The 23239-nt window shown below is 32.2% G+C and overlaps 1 protein-coding gene across 10 annotated transcripts in view; it reads right to left on the bottom strand.

The window, feature by feature from the left end:
- The window catches only part of LOC129751439 (bumetanide-sensitive sodium-(potassium)-chloride cotransporter), a 256700-nt gene that overhangs the window by 66477 nt on the left and 166984 nt on the right, over positions 1–23239 (bottom strand). For all 10 annotated transcript variants that reach the window (XM_055746933.1, XM_055746943.1, XM_055746939.1 and 7 more), the window contains 2 exons: positions 13965–14600; positions 7774–7888 (listed from right to left, as the gene is read on the bottom strand). In XM_055746933.1, coding sequence (XP_055602908.1) covers positions 7774–7888; positions 13965–14350 — 501 coding nt within the window. In that variant the 5' untranslated portion in view covers positions 14351–14600. The remainder of the gene's footprint in view (positions 1–7773; positions 7889–13964; positions 14601–23239) is intronic.

Genomic DNA, 23239 nt, shown 5'->3' with positions numbered 1-23239 from the left:
TCAATAGAGTTCAAAATAAGAAGAAAAGAGTTTCAGAAATGATCTGCAAAATATTGATAAAGAAATTTGATGCAAACTTAAGGCGAGTATAATATTCGCTCTTGTGTTAGAATTCCAACTCCGTCAAAATATTTTTAAATTCAATACAAATCAGGAAGGAAATTCCTTAAAATTGACAACACTTTTGGCGTAAAATTTTGATTATGTGAAAGAATAATCCATGAATACCTTGATTACGATTTTTGCATACAAATAATCGTTCAATAAAAAAATTAAATCGCCTTTTGGGCAGTAATGCACCTTATTTAAGATCCGGCACCAGCTTTGATTGCGTGAGCAGATTTTGATAAAACTTGGCTAAGAACTAGATCATACATTTTTGCATCTTTTTTACGAATTTCAAGTATTTTCAACAAAAATTGTCAAAGACTGACTTGATTTTAGCGATTGACTTTAGTGTAACAATCTCAAATCTCAAATTTTTACGGGAATTGCTGTATTTTTGTATTTTTGAAATTGAAATTTATACTTTTAATTCAGAATCACAATTCAAATGCAAAATAAAAAATTTGAATTGTAAATTCAGATTGAAACAAAAAACTATAGAGTTTAAACCTATAAATTCATGTATGAGGGCTCTAAAACTTTGCTCCAAAAATTCTGATCTGGAATTAAGATTCGGAAATAGTATTATTTTGTACATTTCAGAAATCGTATTAAAATTCGAAAGATTGAAAAATCAAATTCTGAAATCAGGCTCAGAATTCAGATCCAGAATGCAGGTTCAAAATTCAGAATATGATCTAGATCGTAAATAATCTTGACAATCAAGATAAAAATATAAAATCGACTATTTCGGTAAGGTATTCAAGAAATAAATTTGCTTGTTGATTCATTATGAAAATTTTCAAATTTCGTATTTATTTTGTACACACAACTTAGTGTAGAATCACAAATATTAAGTAGAGTTTGAGTCAATTTTAAGTTTTGATTTATGAAAATACAAACTTAATTTTTATTTTAAAAAATATCATCCACAGCATTTTTATAATGGAATTGATTTTGAATAAAAAATAAAGCTGATAAAGAAACATGAACCTTCACTTAAAACAAATTCATTTTTCCATTGAATTGTTTAACATTTTAAATATTGCAATTGTTTTGAACCAAAATATCTATCTAAAATCATAAATTTGAATCTTGTTAGCAAGAACCACATTCGAATCCAAATTTTGTTTGTGTTTGTTTTCATTGATGATTAAAATCTTTGAATTTGCTGAAGAGTGTGGAAGATTAAGTTTATTTGATTTGAGCAAAGATAAAGTTTTTTTTAAAAGAAATTGAAGGCTTTGTTAATAAACCAATAAACTTTATCTTACAGATTCTTGAACAAATTCAAAGATTTTAACTATCGATGAAAGTGAATTACATTTTTCATATGAAGCTCACCATTTTTTTTTTTTTTAGAACAAATTTTCTAAAGTTAAGTTAAAGCTATTATTGTAGCAGTATTTAAAAATGGATCATCTTATAGTAACAGAAATAACTTTGATGAATCTCATCAATTTTGGTCACCTTGTAGTGAACGTCACAACATTTTATGTATAACCCTTTGTACCGTTTCTATTTAGTTTATTTGCTGAATGTTGCCAGTTTAACAATAATTATGTGATTTTGAAATAATTTTGAGCGGGAAAAACTGTAATGCTCGATATATGTACAATAAAATGCCTCTTTTATTTCACCCGTGGACACGAAAAGTTGTGTTATTTTAAGATTTTCTATCCGCAAATCGCATCCGTGATTCTCTGTTCGAACAACTTGTTTTAAAGTGTTTTCTATTCATGCATTGTTTGACCAAAAAAATAATAGAAAAAAATCAGACATTACAAACTAAATACATTAAGCGAATCAAGAATAGTACTACTATGTGTTTTACTTGTTTATAAATTAACCTAATTGAAAATTACCTAAATTTTCATCAACTTGTTTTAAATTATTCAACGGATAAATCAAGCAATAGTTTCCTTTTTTTGAATGAAGCAAATGGCGTTGAGGACCAAAAATATGGAATGAAGTGCGAAAGAAGAGTAGTACCACTTTTGTTTTTCTACAGAAAACCAGATTATTTCTTAAAATTTACAGTGTCAATGTTGATAACAATGCTTCTACAAATTATTTGAATAGATCCCTGAATGTTAAGACGTTTTCTAGTATTCCAAAGGTTTTGAAGGAGTTTTTAAGAGATGCTCCTTTAGTCCTAAGGAGTTTGATATTTGAGCTGTAATACTGTAATAAAAGCAGTTTGTTATTTTCTTCATTACCAGAAATAGTGTTTGACAGTTTAAAGCAGTGGTTTTCAAACTTTTTTCCATCACCGCCCCTTTTACTAAATTTTCGTGCTCAACGCCCCCCTGAGCAAATTTTGGATAATCTTTACAAAGAATGCTAATAGGCATCGTTGCAAAACCATAAGCTTTTGAAATTTTATGCATAAGTAGTATTACTTCTTAATAAAATAAATTTCAAACTTTCATTTATGATAATTGTAGATTAAATTTGAATAATGTTTCTTTCACGGGTCTTAAAATTTTACATCGGTTTGAAAAACTTAAATCCGACATTTAAATCAGTTGTGTTGTGAACCTACTTCGTTGAATGATTCAACTGATTAAAAGCTATTGAAAGATTCCTTTTAATTCAACCACGGTAAATGAAAAGTTCATATACCGGTATTTACTACCATCTTCAGTGAGCGTTTTCGAGTGAGTGTCAATCGAAAACGCTCACTGAAGAAGGTAGTAAGTTGCTATCGAAATACCGGTATATGAACTTTTCATTTACCGTGGTTGAATTAAAAGGAATCTTCCGATTTCTTTGATTCAGACATTTAAGTAAAAATCGATAAACATTTGTTGTTTAATCATGTAAAAATTCCCGAGTTCCATTTTTTCATCGATTGAATTAAATGTCAACAAATCAGAACTAGAAATAAAAGCTCCTTTGGCTTGTTAGCATTCTCATGGGACGTTTTTTAATACAGATTTTATTCGATAGATTTTTTTTGTCCATTTTTTAAGACAAGACATTTTAAATATTTTTAGGCATTACCATCCTAAATTTTTGCTTTTTAGTACAACCCAAAATAAACTTCCCGAGCAACTTCGATGCCTGAATTGACAGTGAAACAGTAACCAAAATAAGCTATTAAAGCCAAAATCATAGCATAATTTAGCATAGCGTCTTTCCCGATGGCAAAATTAGGATTTTTTGAAGTTTCAATATAACAAAACAAGGCATCATTTAGGTTTTTTTTATTACTATAGAGTAGAAAAAGGAGATTATAATAAAAGCATGATTTGGCATACAATTTTCTGTTTTGAAAAACCAGATTTATTTAGGTGTTGAAAATAAAATCAAGCTGAACACAAAGAACAAATTTGTTCGTTGCTGGCATAATTCGCGCATTTTGAGTGTTGATTTTCCAGTGATTGCAAAACTAGGCATCATAAAGGTATCATTATTTTGAATACAGGAAATCAATCTTTTAAGTGTTGAAATTTAAACTTAACTGAAAACAAACTTTGTGTTAATTTTTCTGTTATATCAAAACTAGGCATCGTTAAGGTATCATCGAATAGATAAGAAATTAACAACTAGGTAATATAAATCTAAATATTTTGGTTACACTAAACGTTTTTGAAACCTCGTTAAGCCAGTCTTTTCATAGGAGTTTTGAAGGCACAACGATACCAAATTTTTGTTCTATTGAACACTAAAAAGTGGCATCATTAAACCTACACTTGGCATGATTGAGGTATCCTTATATGAAAAGTGAGACCCAATTTTTTGCGTTTACCACCTTTATTCGGGAAAAGTGATACCACATTTCACTATCAAGGCATGATAGCAAAATTAGGTATAATTTTGCCAAAAAAGTCTACTCGGGCAACAAAACCAGATCAATATACAGATGGAATACGGAATCTGTCACAATTTAAAAAAAAATCTGTCTGAGCTGTGACCTACAGAGACAAAAACTTGCTTATAACAAAATGTGAATTTGAAAATGACACCACCGCCCCTTTGAGCTCTTCCAACGCCCCCCAAATTTGAAAGTTGTGCTCACCGCCCCCCTAGAAGCTCTTAACGCCCCCAAGACTTTGAAAACCACTGGTTTGAAATCCTCTAGTCATTCCCGACTACTAAGTGGTAAAATTTGTCATCTGGACAATACCAACGCCTTATTGATCTATAAATTTTCATACGATGTTCTTATGAAAAATAGAAAAACGGCATTGTTTAAAAATAATGAACACATTCATTCATTCCATCCGTTTTTTCATCATCTAACAGTACGAAGCAATCGCTAGTTCATAGTTACTAGTTTTTTTTTTCAAAGTTAAATGTTATTGTCATCTGCGGAATGGTAAGTTCGATTTGATGTGTTTGATGTGAACGTTTCATAAATTAGTAAACTAAAATACATTTTTTATTACTTTTCAGCTAGCTGATCGGCAAAAACGCAAGGTCGAAGATTGGGATGCGGCAAAAATTACTTTGATGGAAGCGTCTGTTGATGCGCTGCTGATGGTTAATAGTTTAATATCAAACAAACTTGGCAAACAATAAAGTGAATGTTTTCAGCATGAGATATCTAAAATTATTCTTATTAGAAAGTGATTTACTGTTTCCATAAAAACCTCTTATGAAAAGCAACAACCTCTCATTGCAGCAGGCGTTCATCTTCAGAATTCATTCGCTTCATAAGACAATGTTATGAATTTCAATGATTTTTCTTATCGCGCCACTTCATAAGAAAATCGTATGGCATAATTAATAGTATTTTTCTGATTGTAGAAATAAAATAAATTTATGGGTGTTTTAAAATCAAAAAGACACGTTATAAGTCCTCTTTTTATTTTATTTTATTTGAGTTTTTTTTTTGTTTTAAATAAATTATTAGGGCTTATTCTGCGACGCGAGTGACGTGACTCGCGAAATTTTACTTCTTCGTCCTGACTCCAGAAAATACTTCAGCTAAGAAATTTGTGTATCGATGAGTTCGATGAGTGTAATATCTTTAATATCTAACTTGTTTCGAATCAAGGAAATAATTTCATTTGAAATAAACTTTAACTTTTGAACAAGCAACTTTCGGAACAGTTAATCAAACAAGACCAGTTCTCATTTATTACCCACTTAATTGAAAACCCAAAACAAAAAATTACACTGACAGATTACTTGGTCCATGATTCGCTAGTTTCCAAAAAAAAAACATAAAAAGCAAATACTAACACTGACCTAGGTAAATCTTCTCAGAACGGTGAAAATACGAATCCTTATTTTTTAGCTTTTAGCTTATTATTAGGCTTTAGCTTATTATTTAGGCTTTTGATGATGGAAAATGATCTATTCCAAAACAGTCTGAGGTTATTTGATAACAATACCTACTTGTTATTTGAAGATAACTGACCATTCTCATAGTCAAAAGGAAACAAAACAAATGTTTGCATGAACGACTTTTGCCATGCAACAAATCGAAATGTTCTTTTTAATTGCGACAAACTTCTTTTACTCAAAAATGGATAAATCTATCATGAGCGTGTATTCCATTTAGAGAAACGTCAAACGAAGCTCTTCAAGCTATCTTAAAACTCTCATAAAGCTGTTTATTGAATTTGTTTTATTACAACATTTTTTAACTGGCATAAAACAATTTTAAAACTGTTTTACAACTGCTTTAAGATTTTCAAGATTAGCTTACCAAACGCCAAGTTGATTGTGAAATTCAATCGAAATTACTGAAGCCATCTTGTTGGAAATATTATTATAATACAAAAAACTAGACATTTTCAACAAATTTGACAATTTTTGCGGTACTATTTCTTGTATGGGTAATGAATTTCAATGCAAAAAATTGCATCATTTGCATCGCGGTGATAAATCCAAAACTCATTTGAGCAAATAAATAAATGAAAATATTTTTAAAATCATTAAATGCAATCTTCATCAATCACTATATGCTTGGGAGAGTAAGTGAAAACACGAGAAAATAAAACACGGAACAGAAAGTTCTCACAATAAAATTTCCATCAGATTCCATGACGTAGTTTTAAAACAGCTGTGGGTAGCCTGAAGGGTTTCTAAAGTTATGTCTAAAATGTCGAATAAAACTATTCTGTGGGATGTTTTCTAATAGCTTGTAGAATTAGCTTTAAAGACGTTGTCAAATCAGGACCAACTAGTCCATTTATAAGCTAGTAGTGCTAAAGCATAGAATGTGCTTTGGCGTTTAAAGTAGCTTTAGGAAATAGTCTTAAGCGAGCTGTGAAGGTTGGCATAAAGCTTCAATTGTTACTTGAGCTTTGATTGGCAACGGTAGCACCCGGGGCTTGATTTTTTTTTGTATTTTGTTAGTGTTGATGTGCGGCAAATATTCAACGAAAACTTTTTGGCCTCGAGGAATTTTGCATTTTTTGTATACAGAATGATTCATATCTGCAATCATTTTTGAAAAAATGTGATTGATTACCATTTTTTCTAAAAATTCAGCACTCTCTATATTCAACGTATTGCTTCAAATGTACTTTTGAAATTGTGTTTTTTCAGCTTTAAATTTGAAGGAGGATATTTTTCAGGAATTTCAGTAAAGCGTCTATTCAATAGATATCCCTGTTTGATTCAAGGGATTTTGGGCCGATTATTTAGCACAAATTGGCAATCCAGTTATCTTTAAAATAAGCTACATCGTTACTCAAATGGAATTTTTCCATCTGAATCTCAAAAGAAGACGCTACAGTTCCCTCCCAATTGGCCACTCGGCTTACATCAGAGACTTCGTGGTTACAAAAAAAAAAGCTTCCATGTCCCCAGCATCCAACTCAACCGAACTAAAATTACTCATCCACACTTGGGTGTGTACCTTAATTAATGAAACATGCTGCCGGGCAAAAGTTCAACTGGCTGATGTATGATGCCCGTTAGGAGGATGATTTAATTGGCGCTTACGTCTCGTCATCATTGCCATCTTAGAGGACCTACCCTAACGAATCATGCAATGAATGGTTGAACTTTTGAGCTAAAGCATGCAATCCCCGGTGGGAAGAATCATCAAAGTTGTTTGTAAAATTGATTGAATAAAAACTTTGCCGGAATTTTATGCATTATGTCAAAATTTTCCAACGTTTCTAAATTAATTTGAATAAGGTTGAGAGTGGTGGAGACGGTAACCAAACTCTCGTGATAAAGTTTAATCGTTTGAATTGGATTACAAATAATGTCATTTCCTTTATTGTGAGATTTTGATTTCCACAGTTCATGGAAGAATTTTCGAAATCAGTTTGATTTTTTTTGTTTTAATAATAGTAGTTTTACCATCTTTATGGCATTCGCGACTTATATTAACGTTTCAGTCGGGCTCGAATTCATAGACATCGGCTCAGGAGACAACTGACTGCCAACTGAGCTATATCAGAAGCCCTGAAAAATATAAGAAGCGACTTTACGATTGATTCCCTGAGAAAGCTATGTGAGAGAGAATATGTAAATATTCAGCAAACCTGAGTAGAACCAATCATTCTTAAAAATGAAATTGGAAATGTTCCCTTCAAGTGTATTTCTCCCAGTACTTATGTTCAATTCTACGAAAATCTGAAATAAATTTTCCCACAGGAGAAACCTAAGTCAGTGGTTTGATTGATTCCGAGTCCTTACGATTGAATGCACGAGAATTTTTAATCGATCTGCTGAGAAAGTTGACAAGAAGCTTACCTTATTAGTGATTGAAGCATGGTGGAGCTCATCTAGCGTGGGTCGATTATTCGCTTGGAACGACAAAATATTCCGGTAGTTGTCCACCCGGGGAAGTGCTTCTCGAGTAAAGTGCCTGAAAGAGGAAAAGAAGACGGAAAAGCTCTGTGAAATGAGAACCTTTCAAGTGCCACCATATTTTGCGATGATAGAAGTTCATGATTAAGACGTAAAATCACTCATCGATTTAACCTTATAATAAAAACCCGGCAGTGTATTGTAGCCTTTCTATCAGACTATAAAAAAAAATTGCAGACTATAAATTATATCATATGACAAAAAATAATAATGAAATGATGACCTTGGGATTTCAAAATTCTGATTCCTAAAATAACGATTGTAGAAGTTAAAACGCAGTAAATTAAAAAAAAAATAAAAATTAAAAAAAAAAAATTGGTTAAAAGTATTTTGCGGATTGATTCGATTTTGCAAAATAATTAAATTTTGTAATTCATCACATATTTTAAATTTTTGGTTATTTTGGTTTTTTTTAGTCGTTTCAGTCGTTTAAGTCATTTTTGTCATTTTTGTCATTTAAGTAATTTTTGTCATTTTTGTCATTTTTGTCATTTTTGTCATTTTTGTCATTTTTGTCATTTTTGTCATTTTTGTCATTTTTGTCATTTTTGTCATTTTTGTCATTTTTGTCATTTTTGTCATTTTTGTCATTTTTGTCATTTTTGTCATTTTTGTCATTTTTGTCATTTTTGTCATTTTTGTCATTTTTGTCATTTTTGTCATTTTTGTCATTTTTGTCATTTTTGTCATTTTTGTCATTTTTGTCATTTTTGTCATTTTTGTCATTTTTGTCATTTTTGTCATTTTTGTCATTTTTGTCATTTTTGTCATTTTTGTCATTTTTGTCATTTTTGTCATTTTTGTCATTTTTGTCGTTTTTGTCATTTTTGTCATTTTTGTCATTTTTTTCATTTTTGTCATTTTTGTCATTTTTGTCATTTTTGTCATTTTTGTCATTTTTGTCATTTTTGTCATTTTTGTCATTTTTGTCATTTTTGGCATTTTTGTCATTTTTGTCATTTTTGTCATTTTTGTCATTTTTGTCATTTTTGTCATTTTTGTCATTTTTGTCATTTTTGTCATTTTTGTCATTTTTGTCATTTTTGTCATTTTTGTCATTTTTGTCATTTTTGTCATTTTTGTCATTTTTGTCATTTTTGTCATTTTTGTCATTTTTGTCATTTTTGTCATTTTTGTCATTTTTGTCATTTTTGTCATTTTTGTCATTTTTGTCATTTTTGTCATTTTTGTGATTTTTGTCATTTTTGTCATTTTTGTGATTTTTGTGATTTTTGTCATTTTTGTGATTTTTGTCATTTTTGTCATTTTTGTGATTTTTGTCATTTTTGTCATTTTTGTCATTTTTGTCATTTTTGTCATTTTTGTCATTTTTGTCATTTTTGTCAATTTTGTCATTTTTGTCATTTTTGTCATTTTTGTCATTTTTGTCATTTTTGTCATTTTTGTCATTTTTGTCATTTTTGTCATTTTCGTCATTTTTGTCATTTTTGTCATTTTTGTCATTTTTGTCATTTTTGTCATTTTTGTCATTTTCGTCATTTTTGTCATTTTTGTCATTTTTGTCATTTTTGTCATTTTTGTCATTTTTGTCATTTTTGTCATTTTTGTCATTTTTGTCATTTTTGTCATTTTTGTCATTTTTGTCATTTTTGTCATTTTTGTCATTTTTGTCATTTTTGTCATTTTTGTCATTTTTGTCATTTTTGTCATTTTTGTCATTTTTGTCATTTTTGTCATTTTTGTCATTTTTGTCATTTTTGTCATTTTTGTCATTTTTGTCATTTTTGTCATTTTTGTCATTTTTGTCATTTTTGTCATTTTTGTCATTTTTGTCATTTTTGTCATTTTTGTCATTTTTGTCATTTTTGTCATTTTTGTCATTTTTGTCATTTTTGTCATTTTTGTCATTTTTGTCATTTTTGTCATTTTTGTCATTTTTGTCATTTTTGTCATTTTTGTCATTTTTGTCATTTTTGTCATTTTTGTCATTTTTGTCATTTTTGTCATTTTTGTCATTTTTGTCATTTTTGTCATTTTTGTCATTTTTGTCATTTTTGTCATTTTTGTCATTTTTGTCATTTTTGTCATTTTTGTCATTTTTGTCATTTTTGTCATTTTTGTCATTTTTGTCATTTTTGTCATTTTTGTCATTTTTGTCATTTTTGTCATTTTTGTCATTTTTGTCATTTTTGTCATTTTTGTCATTTTTGTCATTTTTGTCATTTTTGTCATTTTTGTCATTTTTGTCATTTTTGTCATTTTTGTCATTTTTGTCATTTTTGTCATTTTTGTCATTTTTGTCATTTTTGTCATTTTTGTCATTTTTGTGATTTTTGTAATTTTTGTGATTTTTGTGATTTTTGTCATTTTTGTCATTTTTGTCATTTTTGTCATTTTTGTCATTTTTGTCATTTTTGTCATTTTTGTCATTTTTGTCGTTTTTGTCATTTTTGTCATTTTTGTCATTTTTGTCATTTTTGTCATTTTTGTCAATTTTGTCATTTTTGTCATTTTTGTCATTTTTGTCATTTTTGTCATTTTTGTCATTTTTGTCATTTTTGTCATTTTTGTCATTTTTGTCATTTTTGTCATTTTTGTCATTTTTGTCATTTTTGTCATTTTTGTCATTTTTGTCATTTTTGTCATTTTTGTCATTTTTGTCATTTTTGTCATTTTTGTCATTTTTGTCATTTTTGTCATTTTTGTCATTTTTGTCATTTTCGTCATTTTTGTCATTTTTGTCATTTTTGTCAGTTTTGTCATTTTTGTCATTTTTGTCATTTTTGTCATTTTTGTCATTTTTGTCATTTTTGTCATTTTTGTCATTTTTGTCATTTTTGTCATTTTTGTCATTTTTGTCATTTTTGTCATTTTTGTCATTTTTGTCATTTTTGTCATTTTTGTCATTTTTGTCATTTTTGTCATTTTTGTCATTTTTGTCATTTTTGTCATTTTTGTCATTTTTGTCATTTTTGTCATTTTTGTCATTTTTGTCATTTTTGTCATTTTTGTCATTTTTGTCATTTTTGTCATTTTTGTCATTTTTGTCATTTTTGTCATTTTTGTCATTTTTGTCATTTTTGTCATTTTTGTCATTTTTGTCATTTTTGTCATTTTTGTCATTTTTGTCATTTTTGTCATTTTTGTCATTTTTGTCATTTTTGTCATTTTTGTCATTTTTGTCATTTTTGTCATTTTTGTCATTTTTGTCATTTTTGTCATTTTTGTCATTTTTGTCATTTTTGTCATTTCTGTCATTTTTGTCATTTTTGTCATTTTTGTCATTTTTGTCATTTTTGTCATTTTTGTCATTTTTGTCATTTTTGTCATTTTTGTCATTTTTGTCATTTTTGTCATTTTTGTCATTTTTGTCATTTTTGTCATTTTTGTCATTTTTGTCATTTTTGTCATTTTTGTCATTTTTGTCATTTTTGTCATTTTTGTCATTTTTGTCATTTTTGTCATTTTTGTCATTTTTGTCATTTTTGTCATTTTTGTAATTTTTGTCATTTTTGTCATTTTTGTCATTTTTGTCATTTTTGTCATTTTTGTCATTTTTGTCATTTTTGTCATTTTTGTCATTTTTGTCATTTTTGTCATTTTTGTCATTTTTGTTCTTTTTGTCACTTTTGTCACTTTTGTCACTTTTGTCACTTTTGTCATTTTTGTCATTTATTGGTTGTTTCAGCTTTAATCTGCACTACGGCGACATGTAGAGACACGAATGACACGAAAGTGTTAAAGTGTCTTCAAAAGCCAAAATAAAACTAAGGCGACATCCTTTAATTACGTAACACAAGAATTGATTTCCCATCTTGTCTTGTTTTTACGAATCTCAATTCTTAGATTAACTTAAACACGTCTTTCACTGACAAGAATAGATCAATAATTGACTTTTTTCTGTTTGTTTTGCCTAGTGTTGCCAAATAACAAATGTTGCCATAGATATTTATTTTATTTTTTATATATTCTGTGATGCCGAATAAAACTATTATTTTTATTAGATTTGATTTATCCTCTGCATATCCGTTATATCATCTCTATTATCAACATAAACTTTTACTGACTAATTTTTTTCTCTAAAACAAAATTTTTTTTTTCAAATGACCTTTATCTGAATTTTACATTCCATTCTTAGCAAAGGCTTTCTCAATCTGTGTTTTTCCTGTCGCTCTGTCTTTGTTTATCAGAAAAAGTATTCTTAGCAATAACCTTCCCCAACAGAAGGCCAAATCAAAGCAAACAATCAATCAGCAGCAGCCTTAAAAATCTGCGCCTCCTAAGCCAATAATCCGTCTTTCCACCGGAAGGCCAAATCAAAACAAAAAATCAGCAGCCTTAAAAATCTGCGCTTCCTAAGCCAATATGTCTTTTTTCACTGGAAGGCCAAATCAAAACAAACAATCAGCAGCAGCAGCGTGAAAATTCTGCGCTTTCTAAGCCAATCCATCTTTTTCCACCGGAAGGCCAAATCAAATCAAACCAGCAGCTTGAAAAATCTACACTTACTAAGCCAATCCGTCTTTTCCATCAGAAGGCCAAATCACAACAAACAATCATCAGTAGCAGCCTTAAATATCTGCGTTCCTTAAGCCAATCCATAGTTTTCCATCGGAAGACCAAATCAAAACAAAAAATCTGCGCTGTCCAAGCCAATCCGTCTTTTTTCCATCGGAAGTTCAAATCTCAACAAACAATCAATCAAAAGCAGCCTTAAAAATCTGCGCTTCCTAAGCCAATCCGTCTTTTTTCCACCGGAAGGCCAATTTAAATCAATTAATCAATAAACAGTCTTAAAAATCGGCGCTTCCTAAGCCAACTCGTAGCTTTCCACCGGAAGACCGAATCAAGACAAAAAATCTGCGCTTTCTAAACCAATCCGTCTTTGTCCATCGGAAGGCCAAATCTCAATAAACAATAAATCAGCAACAGCCTTAAACATCTGCGCTTCCTAAGCACCGAAACGCAAAATCAAATCAATCAATCAGCAGCAGTCTTAAACATCTGCGCTTCCTAAGTCAATCCGTCTTTTCCATCAGAAGGCCAAATCACAACAAACAATCATCAGTAGCAGCCTTAAATATCTGCGTTCCTTAAGCCAATCCATAGTTTTCCATCGGAAGACCAAATCAAAACAAAAAATCTGCGCTGTCCAAGCCAATCCGTCTTTTTTCCATCGGAAGTTCAAATCTCAACAAACAATCAATCAAAAGCAGCCTTAAAAATCTGCGCTTCCTAAGCCAATCCGTCTTTTTTCCACCGGAAGGCCAATTTAAATCAATTAATCAATAAACAGTCTTAAAAATCGGCGCTTCCTAAGCCAACTCGTAGCTTTCCACCGGAAGACCGAATCAAGACAAAAAATCTGCGCTTTCTAAACCAATCCGTCTTTGTCCATCGGAAGGCCAAATCTCAATAAACAATAAATCAGCAACAGCCTTAAACATCTGCGCTTCCTAAGCACCGAAACGCAAAATCAAATCAATCAATCAGCAGCAGCCTTAAACATCTGCACTTCCTAAGCCAATCCGTCTTTTTCCACTGGAAGGCCAAATCAAATCAATCAATAAATCAGCATAAGCGTCTTTCACCACAAGAATTGATCAGTGACTAAATTTGTTTTGCCTAGTTTTGCCAAAATAACTTTTATTTTATTTTATATATCTTCAGTGATGCCGAATAAAACAATTAGGTTCGCGTTTTATTTAAAATGTTATAAACTGGTGGTACTAAAATTAGTAAACAACAAAATAAATTCTTATTTCAAATGAAAACAAACGCATTGGTGTAGATGTTTTTAAATATTTGGAAATTACTGATGAATCATCTCAAGGGATGAAAATCTCAGGAAAAACAATATTTGGAAAAAGAATTCACAATAGCATAGTGGAAACTACCAATCAATCAACCAATACTGAAAGTAGCATATTATGCTGTAAATTTCACCAATTTAGAAATCAAACATCAAAATTGCTCCTTTGATTCGAAAAAACCTTCCGCGAATACCCCCGACATAGTTCAACTGAACATTTCCGGCAAACTATAAATGCCGGGCTTTCTTTGTACCGTTTTGAAACCCGAATTCTACCAGTAGCAACCGTCCAACCACTTACCGGAAGCTCCTCGCGTATCGGTTGTCGTCTATCAAATTATCCTCCTCGTCATCGTTGGAATCCGACCCGTCCTTGTCTTCGACCTTAAAGCGAGTGGCTTGGGAATTTTTGCGCTCCTTGCTCGGGTCCGAGCCCCGGAAGCTGCTTTTGAGCGACTGCAACCGGGACTGGCGACGCTTGACCAGCTCTTCCGGGAAGGTATCGTCATCGATGGCCGCATCGGCAGCATTCCCATTGGATCCACCACCACCTCCACCTCCTCCTCCGCCCCCGCCCCGCTGATCATGGTTGACCAGATTCACCTGGAAGCGGTTGGCCGATCCGGACCGATGCATGGTACTCATCTCGACCTCCTTCGGCGGTTTGTTGCCATTGGAAGAGGACATTCCGGCTGGGTGAAAGGGTTTGAGGTTTAAATCCCGTCGCAACTAAATGTTGACAAAATTTTTTCGCTCTCTTCGTTTCGTTGCTAGACTGCTGCCTTTCCTCGCCCTAGGGTTGGCTGTGTTCGATTTCGACTTCTGTGATGATATTGATGATGATGATGCCGATGAGATGGTCACGTTCCGTTGGAAATCTACTTTATCGAGAAGTTACAAGATTGGCAAAACGTGAACCGCATCAGGAAGACCGGAACTGAAATAGAAATAAAAAAAAAAGGGAAAACAAACTATTACCGAACTGCTACAGGGAGAAATTTGGAAAATTGAATGTACGTCCATCCGCTCAGAACAAATATCGAATGATGATGGCGAAATATTCGTCAACCGGAAGCGTGAAATTCGTTTCGATCATCAAATATAAAATCTAATTTAAAAAGCATGGTGCCAAAAACATCATTCTAGACGGTTTTTCATATTACTATCTACAATACGTCAGACAGAGGTAATTTTTTTATTTCGATTTCATGCAATTATGCCCATTTTGTATCTGATATCCTTAAAAGTTGAGCTAGGCACCAGCACCAGCAGTGTCCTTCTCGCCCACTTTAAATATCCGTTCCACCCGACAATGCAAAAAAACAGTTATTTGAAGCTACATTAGATAAATATGGTTCAACTATATTCGCTTATTGATTACTGTTGTAAAGTTTTACATGCAGAATGCAATGAGAAAAGCAATGTCTGAATGAGGTTCTACCTTATGGTGTCCGTCTTACCCAAATTTTCCTATTTCTATGATATTAGATTAATATTAAATGATATGACATTAAAAAAAATTAAACGCGTACTTCGCACAAAGCGCAAAAGCTGGTCAGCTGCAATTTTTTAAAATGGTGGTTTTATATCCACCCACCATCCTTAATATATTTTACTTAATTCCACACACTTGTGAGTTCAACTTAATTTACGGGTAAGATCCACACCAGATAATCATTGCTCGAGTGCTTTGATAAAACAGGCAACAGAGCTTTGAAGCAAATAGAAAAGTTATTGCAGCTTTAATAGAGCTCGCGCTACTGTGTTGAAATACAATAAGGATGTTTTCTCTAAGCTTTTACATAACTTTTTTTTTTAAATTGCGACCCAGAGATGGGTCTTGACTCAAACATTCAGTCAGCGAAACTTTTTTTGTAGAGAAATGAATCCAACTTAGATGAAATTTCAGGGACTAGATAAGAGAAAATCGATGTTGAAAAACATGCGAAAAAAATTCGCCTTGTCTCCCGGTGAGACTTGAACCCACATCTTGCGCCTCTCCGGGGCCCATGTATTAACATTCTACTACAGGAGACCAACCTGGCGTATGAATATTATACTGGTTGAGTGTCGATGTCTATCGGAATGAAGGGAATAGTTCTCCCATGTGATCATAATCATTTTTCTTGGTCTATTTCTATTCCCATCATTTCATCTTACGGTAGTTGGAATCAAGGTTGGACATTTTTAAGCACGGCAAGATTTGCATTGCCTTCTCATATCCTGCACGGGTTGTCAGTTATGATGAGAAATGATGCATTTGCCGTATTTGGATATCCAGCCAATTTCGGTGTTTTTAAATTGCGACCCAGAGATGGGTCTTGACTCATCACTCATCATAACTGACAACCCGTGCAGGATATGAGAAGGCAATGCAAATCTTGCCGTGCTTAAAAATGTCCAAACTTGATTCCAACTACCGTAAGATGAAATGATGGGAATAGAAATAGACCAAGAAAAATGATTATGATCACATGGGAGAACTATTCCCTTCATTCCGATAGACATCGACACTCAACCAGTATAATATTCATACGCCAGGTTGGTCTCCTGTAGTAGAATGTTAATACATGGGCCCCGGAGAGGCGCAAGATGTGGGTTCAAGTCTCACCGGGAGACAAGGCGAATTTTTTTTCGCATGTTTTTCAACATCGATTTTCTCTTATCTAGTCCCTGAAATTTCATCTAAGTTGGATTCATTTCTCTACAAAAAAAACTTTTACATAACTTTAAGCGCTCTTTTAAAAATCATGAAAAATGAAATATCTCAAGCATTTTCAAGATTTTTAACAAAACAGTGATAAAACTGCGATACCTTGAGTAAACCTGAATATTAGGGTGTCCCAAAATTGCATTACTTCTGGAAATCTGAGGGCTCACCCTCAAAATGGTAGATTAGGATGTGCAGAACAAACTTTTGTATGGGACCGACCAAAAAAAATCATGTTCAAAGATTCCGCAAGTGCGATCTTTGAAAAAAGTACACTTTCATAACATTTGATTTTAAATAAATTCTGGATCCAAAAATTTTCATAAATTTTATACACTTTTTTTTTTTAATTTTGTTTGAGTTAAATACTTCACGTAAAATATGAAAAATGAACCAAATTTGAATAAAATATAAAACGAGCAACTAGAGATGAATGAACTTTTAAGTTTAAAGTCTCTCTAATCAAACAATCAATGAAAACGAGCAAGCTATTTCCAAAAAAAAATTGTTAGTCCAAAAATTTTGTATTCAACTGACCAAAATGTGTACCAAGCGTAGAATATTTTTGATACCAATGCCATCAAAAGATGCTGAACAAAACACGTTGTTTGTATCATCGTGTGAGGAGCTATTCACGGTTTAATCCTTGGGGGCTTGTGATATAGCTCAGTTGGCAAGTCTGTTGTCTCCTGAGCAGATGTCCGTGAGTTCGAGCCCAAGAGTAAACATCGAACACAGTTGTACCGGATAGTTTTTCAATAACGATCCGCCAACTGCAACGTTGATAAAGTCGCGAATGCCATGAAGATGGTAAAACGACTATAATCGAAACAAAAAAAAAAGGTTTAATCCTAAAAAAATCACAATTCAGGAGGATATTCTTTATTTAATTTATCTAGTTTGTCTTAATAAATACCTGCTTAAAAATCAAAATACTTGCAAAAAAGACTTTGATGGTTTAAGGGAGTCATCAGAAGGTCATATGCCAAATTTGAGCGGAATCGGACAACAGGAAGGGATTGCACTGAATCTCAAGTGTGAAGGGGATTTTGAGACATAGTGTTCTAAAGAAGCATAAAAAACTGGTTTATCATCATACATTTTTTCTCTACCAATCGATTGCTGGATTATGTAGATTTTATTAAAAATTCAATTAAGACTATCATTTCACCTGAAGACCAAAGATTGTATTTTTGTGGCACACTGTCGTTTAACATACAATGAGTACATTTTACTCTTTACGTTTTACAGGACAATTTGTAACCAAAATACAATCTTTGAGCAGCCATAACTTTTTTGTTTTAAGTCCAATCGAGTTGCAGCCTTCAGGTGAAATGTTAGACTTAATTGAAATTTTAATAAATTCTTCATAATCAAGCAATCGATTGGTAAAGAAAAAAAAATATGATGAAAAACCAGTTATTTATGCTTCTTTAGAACACTATGTCTCAGAATCCCTTTCACACTTGAGATTCCGCTCAAATTTGGCATATGGCCTTCTGATGACTCCCTTTAACCATCAAAGTCTTTTTTTGCAAGTATTTTGATTTTAAAGCAGGTCAAGACAAACTTGATAAATTAAATACAGAATACCCTAAATTGTGATTTTTATTCAGGATTAAACCGTGAATAGCTCTTCACACGATGATACAAACAACATGTTCTGTTCAGCAAAGTTTAAGTGCTTAAAAATCCGCATCTTTTGATGGCATTGGTATCAAAAATATTCTACGCTTGGTACACATTTTGGTCAGTTGAATACAAAATTTTTGGACTAACAAATTTTTTTTTCTTGGAAATAGCTTGCTCATTTTACATTTTGATACAAATTTGGTTCATTTTACATTTTTTACGTGAAGTATTTAACTCAAACAAAATTTAAAAAAATATAAAATAAATAAATTTTATGAAAATTTTTGGATCCAGAATTTATTTAAAATCAAATGTTATGAAAGTGTACTTTTTTCAAAGATCGCACTTGCGGAATCTTTGAACATGATTTTTTTTAGTCGGCCCCATACAAAAGTTTGTTCTGCACATCCTAATCTACCATTTTGAGGGTGAGCCCACAGATTCCCAGAAGTTATGAAATTTTGGGACACCCTACTGAATATACCTTGAATAAACGATGATAAATCTCAATAAACAAAATGAATTAGAGTGTGTTACTTGGGCAGTTATTTATAAATGTTTGGTGACTGATTTTTTTTGGTGAGATTATTCGCTCAGACAATGCATTGATTAAAAAATCTATAAACAAATATTGTGGATATTACTGGATTACTCACTTTTAATTTCTTTAACATTAGACATTAGTTTTTAAAATTAAATAGTAACTTTTGAAAATAAGTCACGATATTTTTAAAAGGGTTAGCTTAAGGTTGCCAAAATTATTAACTACACGTATCCGGGCAGGACAAATCCGGACTATTTGATTAAAAATTCGAGCATTATCCGGGCAAATTTGGTCAAACCCAGGAATTTATCTACAAAAATAAAAAAAAATATTATAAAAAACTCAACAGCAATTGCAATTGCGTTTTGAACGTATTAATAAAGAAAAATTTATAACAAATTTTTTTTTACTCTAATTTTGGAAAAAAGTGAAAAAAACGGGCAAAATCCGGGCTTTTTCAATAAAAATCGGGTATCCGGGCCGGAGGGGACTTCTGTTAATTTTTTTTAATTAAATATCGGGGACAACCTGGATAAAATCAATCTGGCAAGCTTAGATTAGCTACATTTGGTAAGCCTTAGTTTTTAGTAGCAAAATAGGAAATTACTTTCGTAGATGGTGAAATTTTTTTTGCTGAAGGATCTGATAGATTTACTATATTTGATTTGAGCATAGAATGTTCTTTAATGTCTTTCAAAATATATGTTCAAATCAAATAATTTTTCCCTTATGGGGGAGGTGGTTTAACAACCAACCCCTCCCCCCCCCCCCCCCACTCCTACGACCATGCTGCTACATGATGTTCACATTGTTCCACAAGTTTCACCATCTTCGAAGTTTTTGTTTTTCACTATAATCCTTTTGAAAATGCGTTCATTCAAGTTGTTGGCATCAGCTTCTGTAAAGTTGGTTTTTTAAGATAAGGATACAAAAGAATACAAACCAAAGTCAGCAGGATAAAAACTACTGTTGACACATTCCACCGTGACGTGAAATCGCTGTTTCGGATTTTTCGGAACTGTTATCATTCTAGAAGTCAACCAATTTACTTGAAAGTGAAAAAAAAAGTAGCCAACGGTAGCTAATTGAATTTCCTTCAAAATGAATATAATTTGGTCATTAATAAGTCTAAGTTGTTTATGTTATGATCGATTAGTTTTGTGACGTGAATTCACGCTAGAATATACCATTTTTGACTTCAGTACATAGCACTTCGATTTCCTGTTTTTTTTTGTGGAAATAGAATTTCGGTGTCTTCAAATAAGATGTAGAGAAAATAATTTCCCACAATTTCATGTTCATAGCTTCTCGATTGAACAAAACGAACGAAGTTATGCCTCTTTAAAGTTGTGACGTGAATTCACTCAGTTAAAACAGAACAGGGTATTGTACTGAATTCACATCACGAAATTTCAAGATATTCTGAAAAATTCTATAGAGACCTCAAATTTTATATACGCTTTTGAAAGCGATACGTTGTTATTCTGACTTGTAGAATCATAAATTTTCGGTATCTTTTCCTACCTTTTTCCTTATTTTGACTGGCACTTGAATAGCAACATACTGAGGAATCATACGTTAAAATTACTGTTTCTCACAGTCTTTATTTGAAGACTCACCAAAAAAAAAATATATTTTTTTTTCAATATTTTTGCTTTTTATTTGAAAATAGCGAACAAATTTAAAAATCAACTAAATAATGTTTGATTTCTAAAAATCCGACCATGTGGAGAGTCAAAACAGCTTTCAGAGCATCAATCCATATATTTTAATTCATTATTTTGTAAACGATGTCAACATTTACACTTTTTCCAACAAACAAAAATTGATTTTCAAAGTTTGTAAAATTTGTAAAAAAATATTTTTTCTCTATTTTTGTTGGGTTTGTGTGATTTGAATTATCAAAATAATTGACAAGTTTGAGATTTTTTGATACGCCAACGTACCTATAAAAATTATTTGAGCGGTACAAGCGCGTGAACTGTGTCTGTTGATACTTTCACTTTATTACGATAAACTTAAAAATATCATAAATCGGTCGAAACATTAAAACAGCAGAAAGTCCTCGTACACCTGTCATGAGGATCCGTATTTTTTTATTAGTATTTAAGACATTGTTTTACTAAAGCGTATACTTAGCCAATTTTGTTGTTTTTCGTCTACAATTTTTTCCAAGGCTTTGGCGCCTGCAATCAAAACACAGCTCATTTCAATGGAATAAAAGTGATTTTATGTATCAAACTGCTGTTTGGACAGTTGATAATTTTCTTGTCCAAACCTGCACTGCACTGCGCCACCTGCCAATGTTTACAAACAAGCTAGACCGGCACCTTCCCCTTACACTCTGCTCCATCTACCAAGAATCGGAACACGGGCAAACAACTGTGGCAAACCAATCTTAAGGTGCAGATTATAATTGCTAATTGAAAATCGCTGTCCCCAGACAACAACGGAAGCACGGACACCGCCAAAGGAGAAAGATATAATTGATAAAATATGAATGTGGGTTCGATATGGAGCTCACGTTTCGTATGATGCACCCACCACATAAGGGCATCGCCGTCCGGTGACAGTGCTATTTACATACAAATGAAACACGAGGGGTGGAAAATCGAATGATTGATTCATGGCACCCGAGTTGAGAGGAAATTTTACTGCTGTTGTTGAAAAAATGGCATTCGTAAACATCGAGCATGATTGATTTGGAAGTATTAATTAAACCCTTACACCACAATGGGATCTAAACAATTGTAGTATTCCGAAACAATACTGAAATTCGACAAGAGCAACCATATGCACCGATTTGTTTTCTATTTACAGTAAAATAGTCAATATAAAATGAAAAATAAAATGTCAACTGGATTGTGACGGTGTCAGCATTGACCTTTTGGCCGGAACTACAGACACGATTCAGATTAGTGTAAAATGGAAATATATTTGCAACACAATTGACGAACAGATTCGTTTCTGGTTCCGTTTTTGCATCCGCCTAAATTAAAACAAACTCCACTCGGTGACGCTTCTCTTTCAAACACTCAATAATGAGCCGTGACGAGTAAAATGGTGTCAGTGTGAAACGAAGTAACAAAAATAAAATAACAAAACACACTCAATTTTGTCGCCAAATCAAATGCAATCCACGCGTCAAACAGATAACCGATGGAAAATATTCCCAATCCTTCGGATGATGTTTATTTATTCAGGCGACGACCTTTCTCTCTGACTGGCCAGTTGATAAACCAGCAACGAGGCGAAAATAATTAATTTTTAACATTTCGCTGAAATCACAATCGATTGCGTCGCGCTTTCCTTTTGTGTATTGTAAAGGGCGTGGGCACATGACGTAATAAATGACAATTTAAATTCGAATGTACTACAATATACAAACGACGTTGTTTTTTAACTTATTTAATAATGGAACATGAAAAAACCCATCGTCACGAGGAAAACAAACCGTTAATATAAAATATGGCAGTTTTTATCTTAAAGGGTAAAAATAAGAAAGGAAGCAGTTCTCATAGGCTATTTTGGTTAGCTGAAACGAGATAGTTAAAAGATGTATTCGATTTTCGCTCTCCGTAGAAATTTTGTTCGTTTGTTGAAATGTTTGTAAGGTGCTTAAAAAAAGCAAACTTAATTTTGTGAATTAATCGGAAGAGGGCAATGGGTTAACTTAAGGTTGCCAGATTGCTTGGTTTTATCCGCGTCTGCCCGGATATTCGATACAAAATTTGAGAACGGTCCGGCTCGACTCGGTTGCCCGGATTTCATTGAAAAATGCCCGGATTTTGCCCAGATTTTTTCACTTCATTAGGCAAATCAAACTAAAACAAACTAATTGTGTTGTAATTTTTTTTTTTATTTAGCCACCGAAACTAAATTATTCGAGCAGATTCTGCAAAAATAATCATAAAAAGATTTTTTGAAGCCTAAAATACGATTTAAAATCTGTTTATGAATTTTGATGAAAAAAATTTTTTTTTTCAATATTTTTATCTTGATTTTTTTCAGTAATTTCTGGATTTCGACAAAATTTGCCATGATATTGCCCGGATCTTTGGTCGTCAATTTAGAAATTAAAGGCCCGGATTTTTGCCAATTTTTTTTTAAACAAAATTGCCCGGATTGTCCGGCCCGGATACGAAAAAATTTTGGCAACCTTAGTTTAACTTGTCATAACATCAAAAACACTAGGAAATGGAGATCGTCATCAAAAATAGCTTTGATTTGGAATAAAGCTTAGTTCTTTTAGAAATGGGACACTTTCATTTGCTAATAGCTCGTTTTCTAGTAATCGGAAAATCAAAATTTTGATAGCATTTTGTTGCCTGTAAAAAGTACTAGCCAACCTATTTTTTTCAAAATTTAAAATTTACGCGTTTTTGAGATATTTACGATGCAAGAGAAAAAGGAAAAAATAATTTTGCACAGTTTCATTCAAAATCCATCATTATCAAATTGATAGCTGACAAAACCGTTGATTATTCGAAAAACTATTGTATGTGAGTGCTGGACAAGTATGCAAATACTGTTAAAAATGTCCACCAAGCTCAAATCAAGCATTGGGGTGAAGCATATGATCGGCAACTTCGGCTAAGGGTCATCAGGGAAGTCAAGTCTCATACCAGCATTTTGAATTTTCAATAAGCGAAAAACTAAGGGTAGATCGCTGAAATTTCCCAAATTTTGA

The sequence above is a fragment of the Uranotaenia lowii genome, chromosome 3, assembly GCF_029784155.1.
Source record: "Uranotaenia lowii strain MFRU-FL chromosome 3, ASM2978415v1, whole genome shotgun sequence".
NCBI lineage: Eukaryota > Metazoa > Arthropoda > Insecta > Diptera > Culicidae > Uranotaenia > Uranotaenia lowii.
The sequence above is the reverse complement of the archived record's forward strand: the minus strand, read 5'-3'. Positions and strand labels throughout refer to the sequence as shown.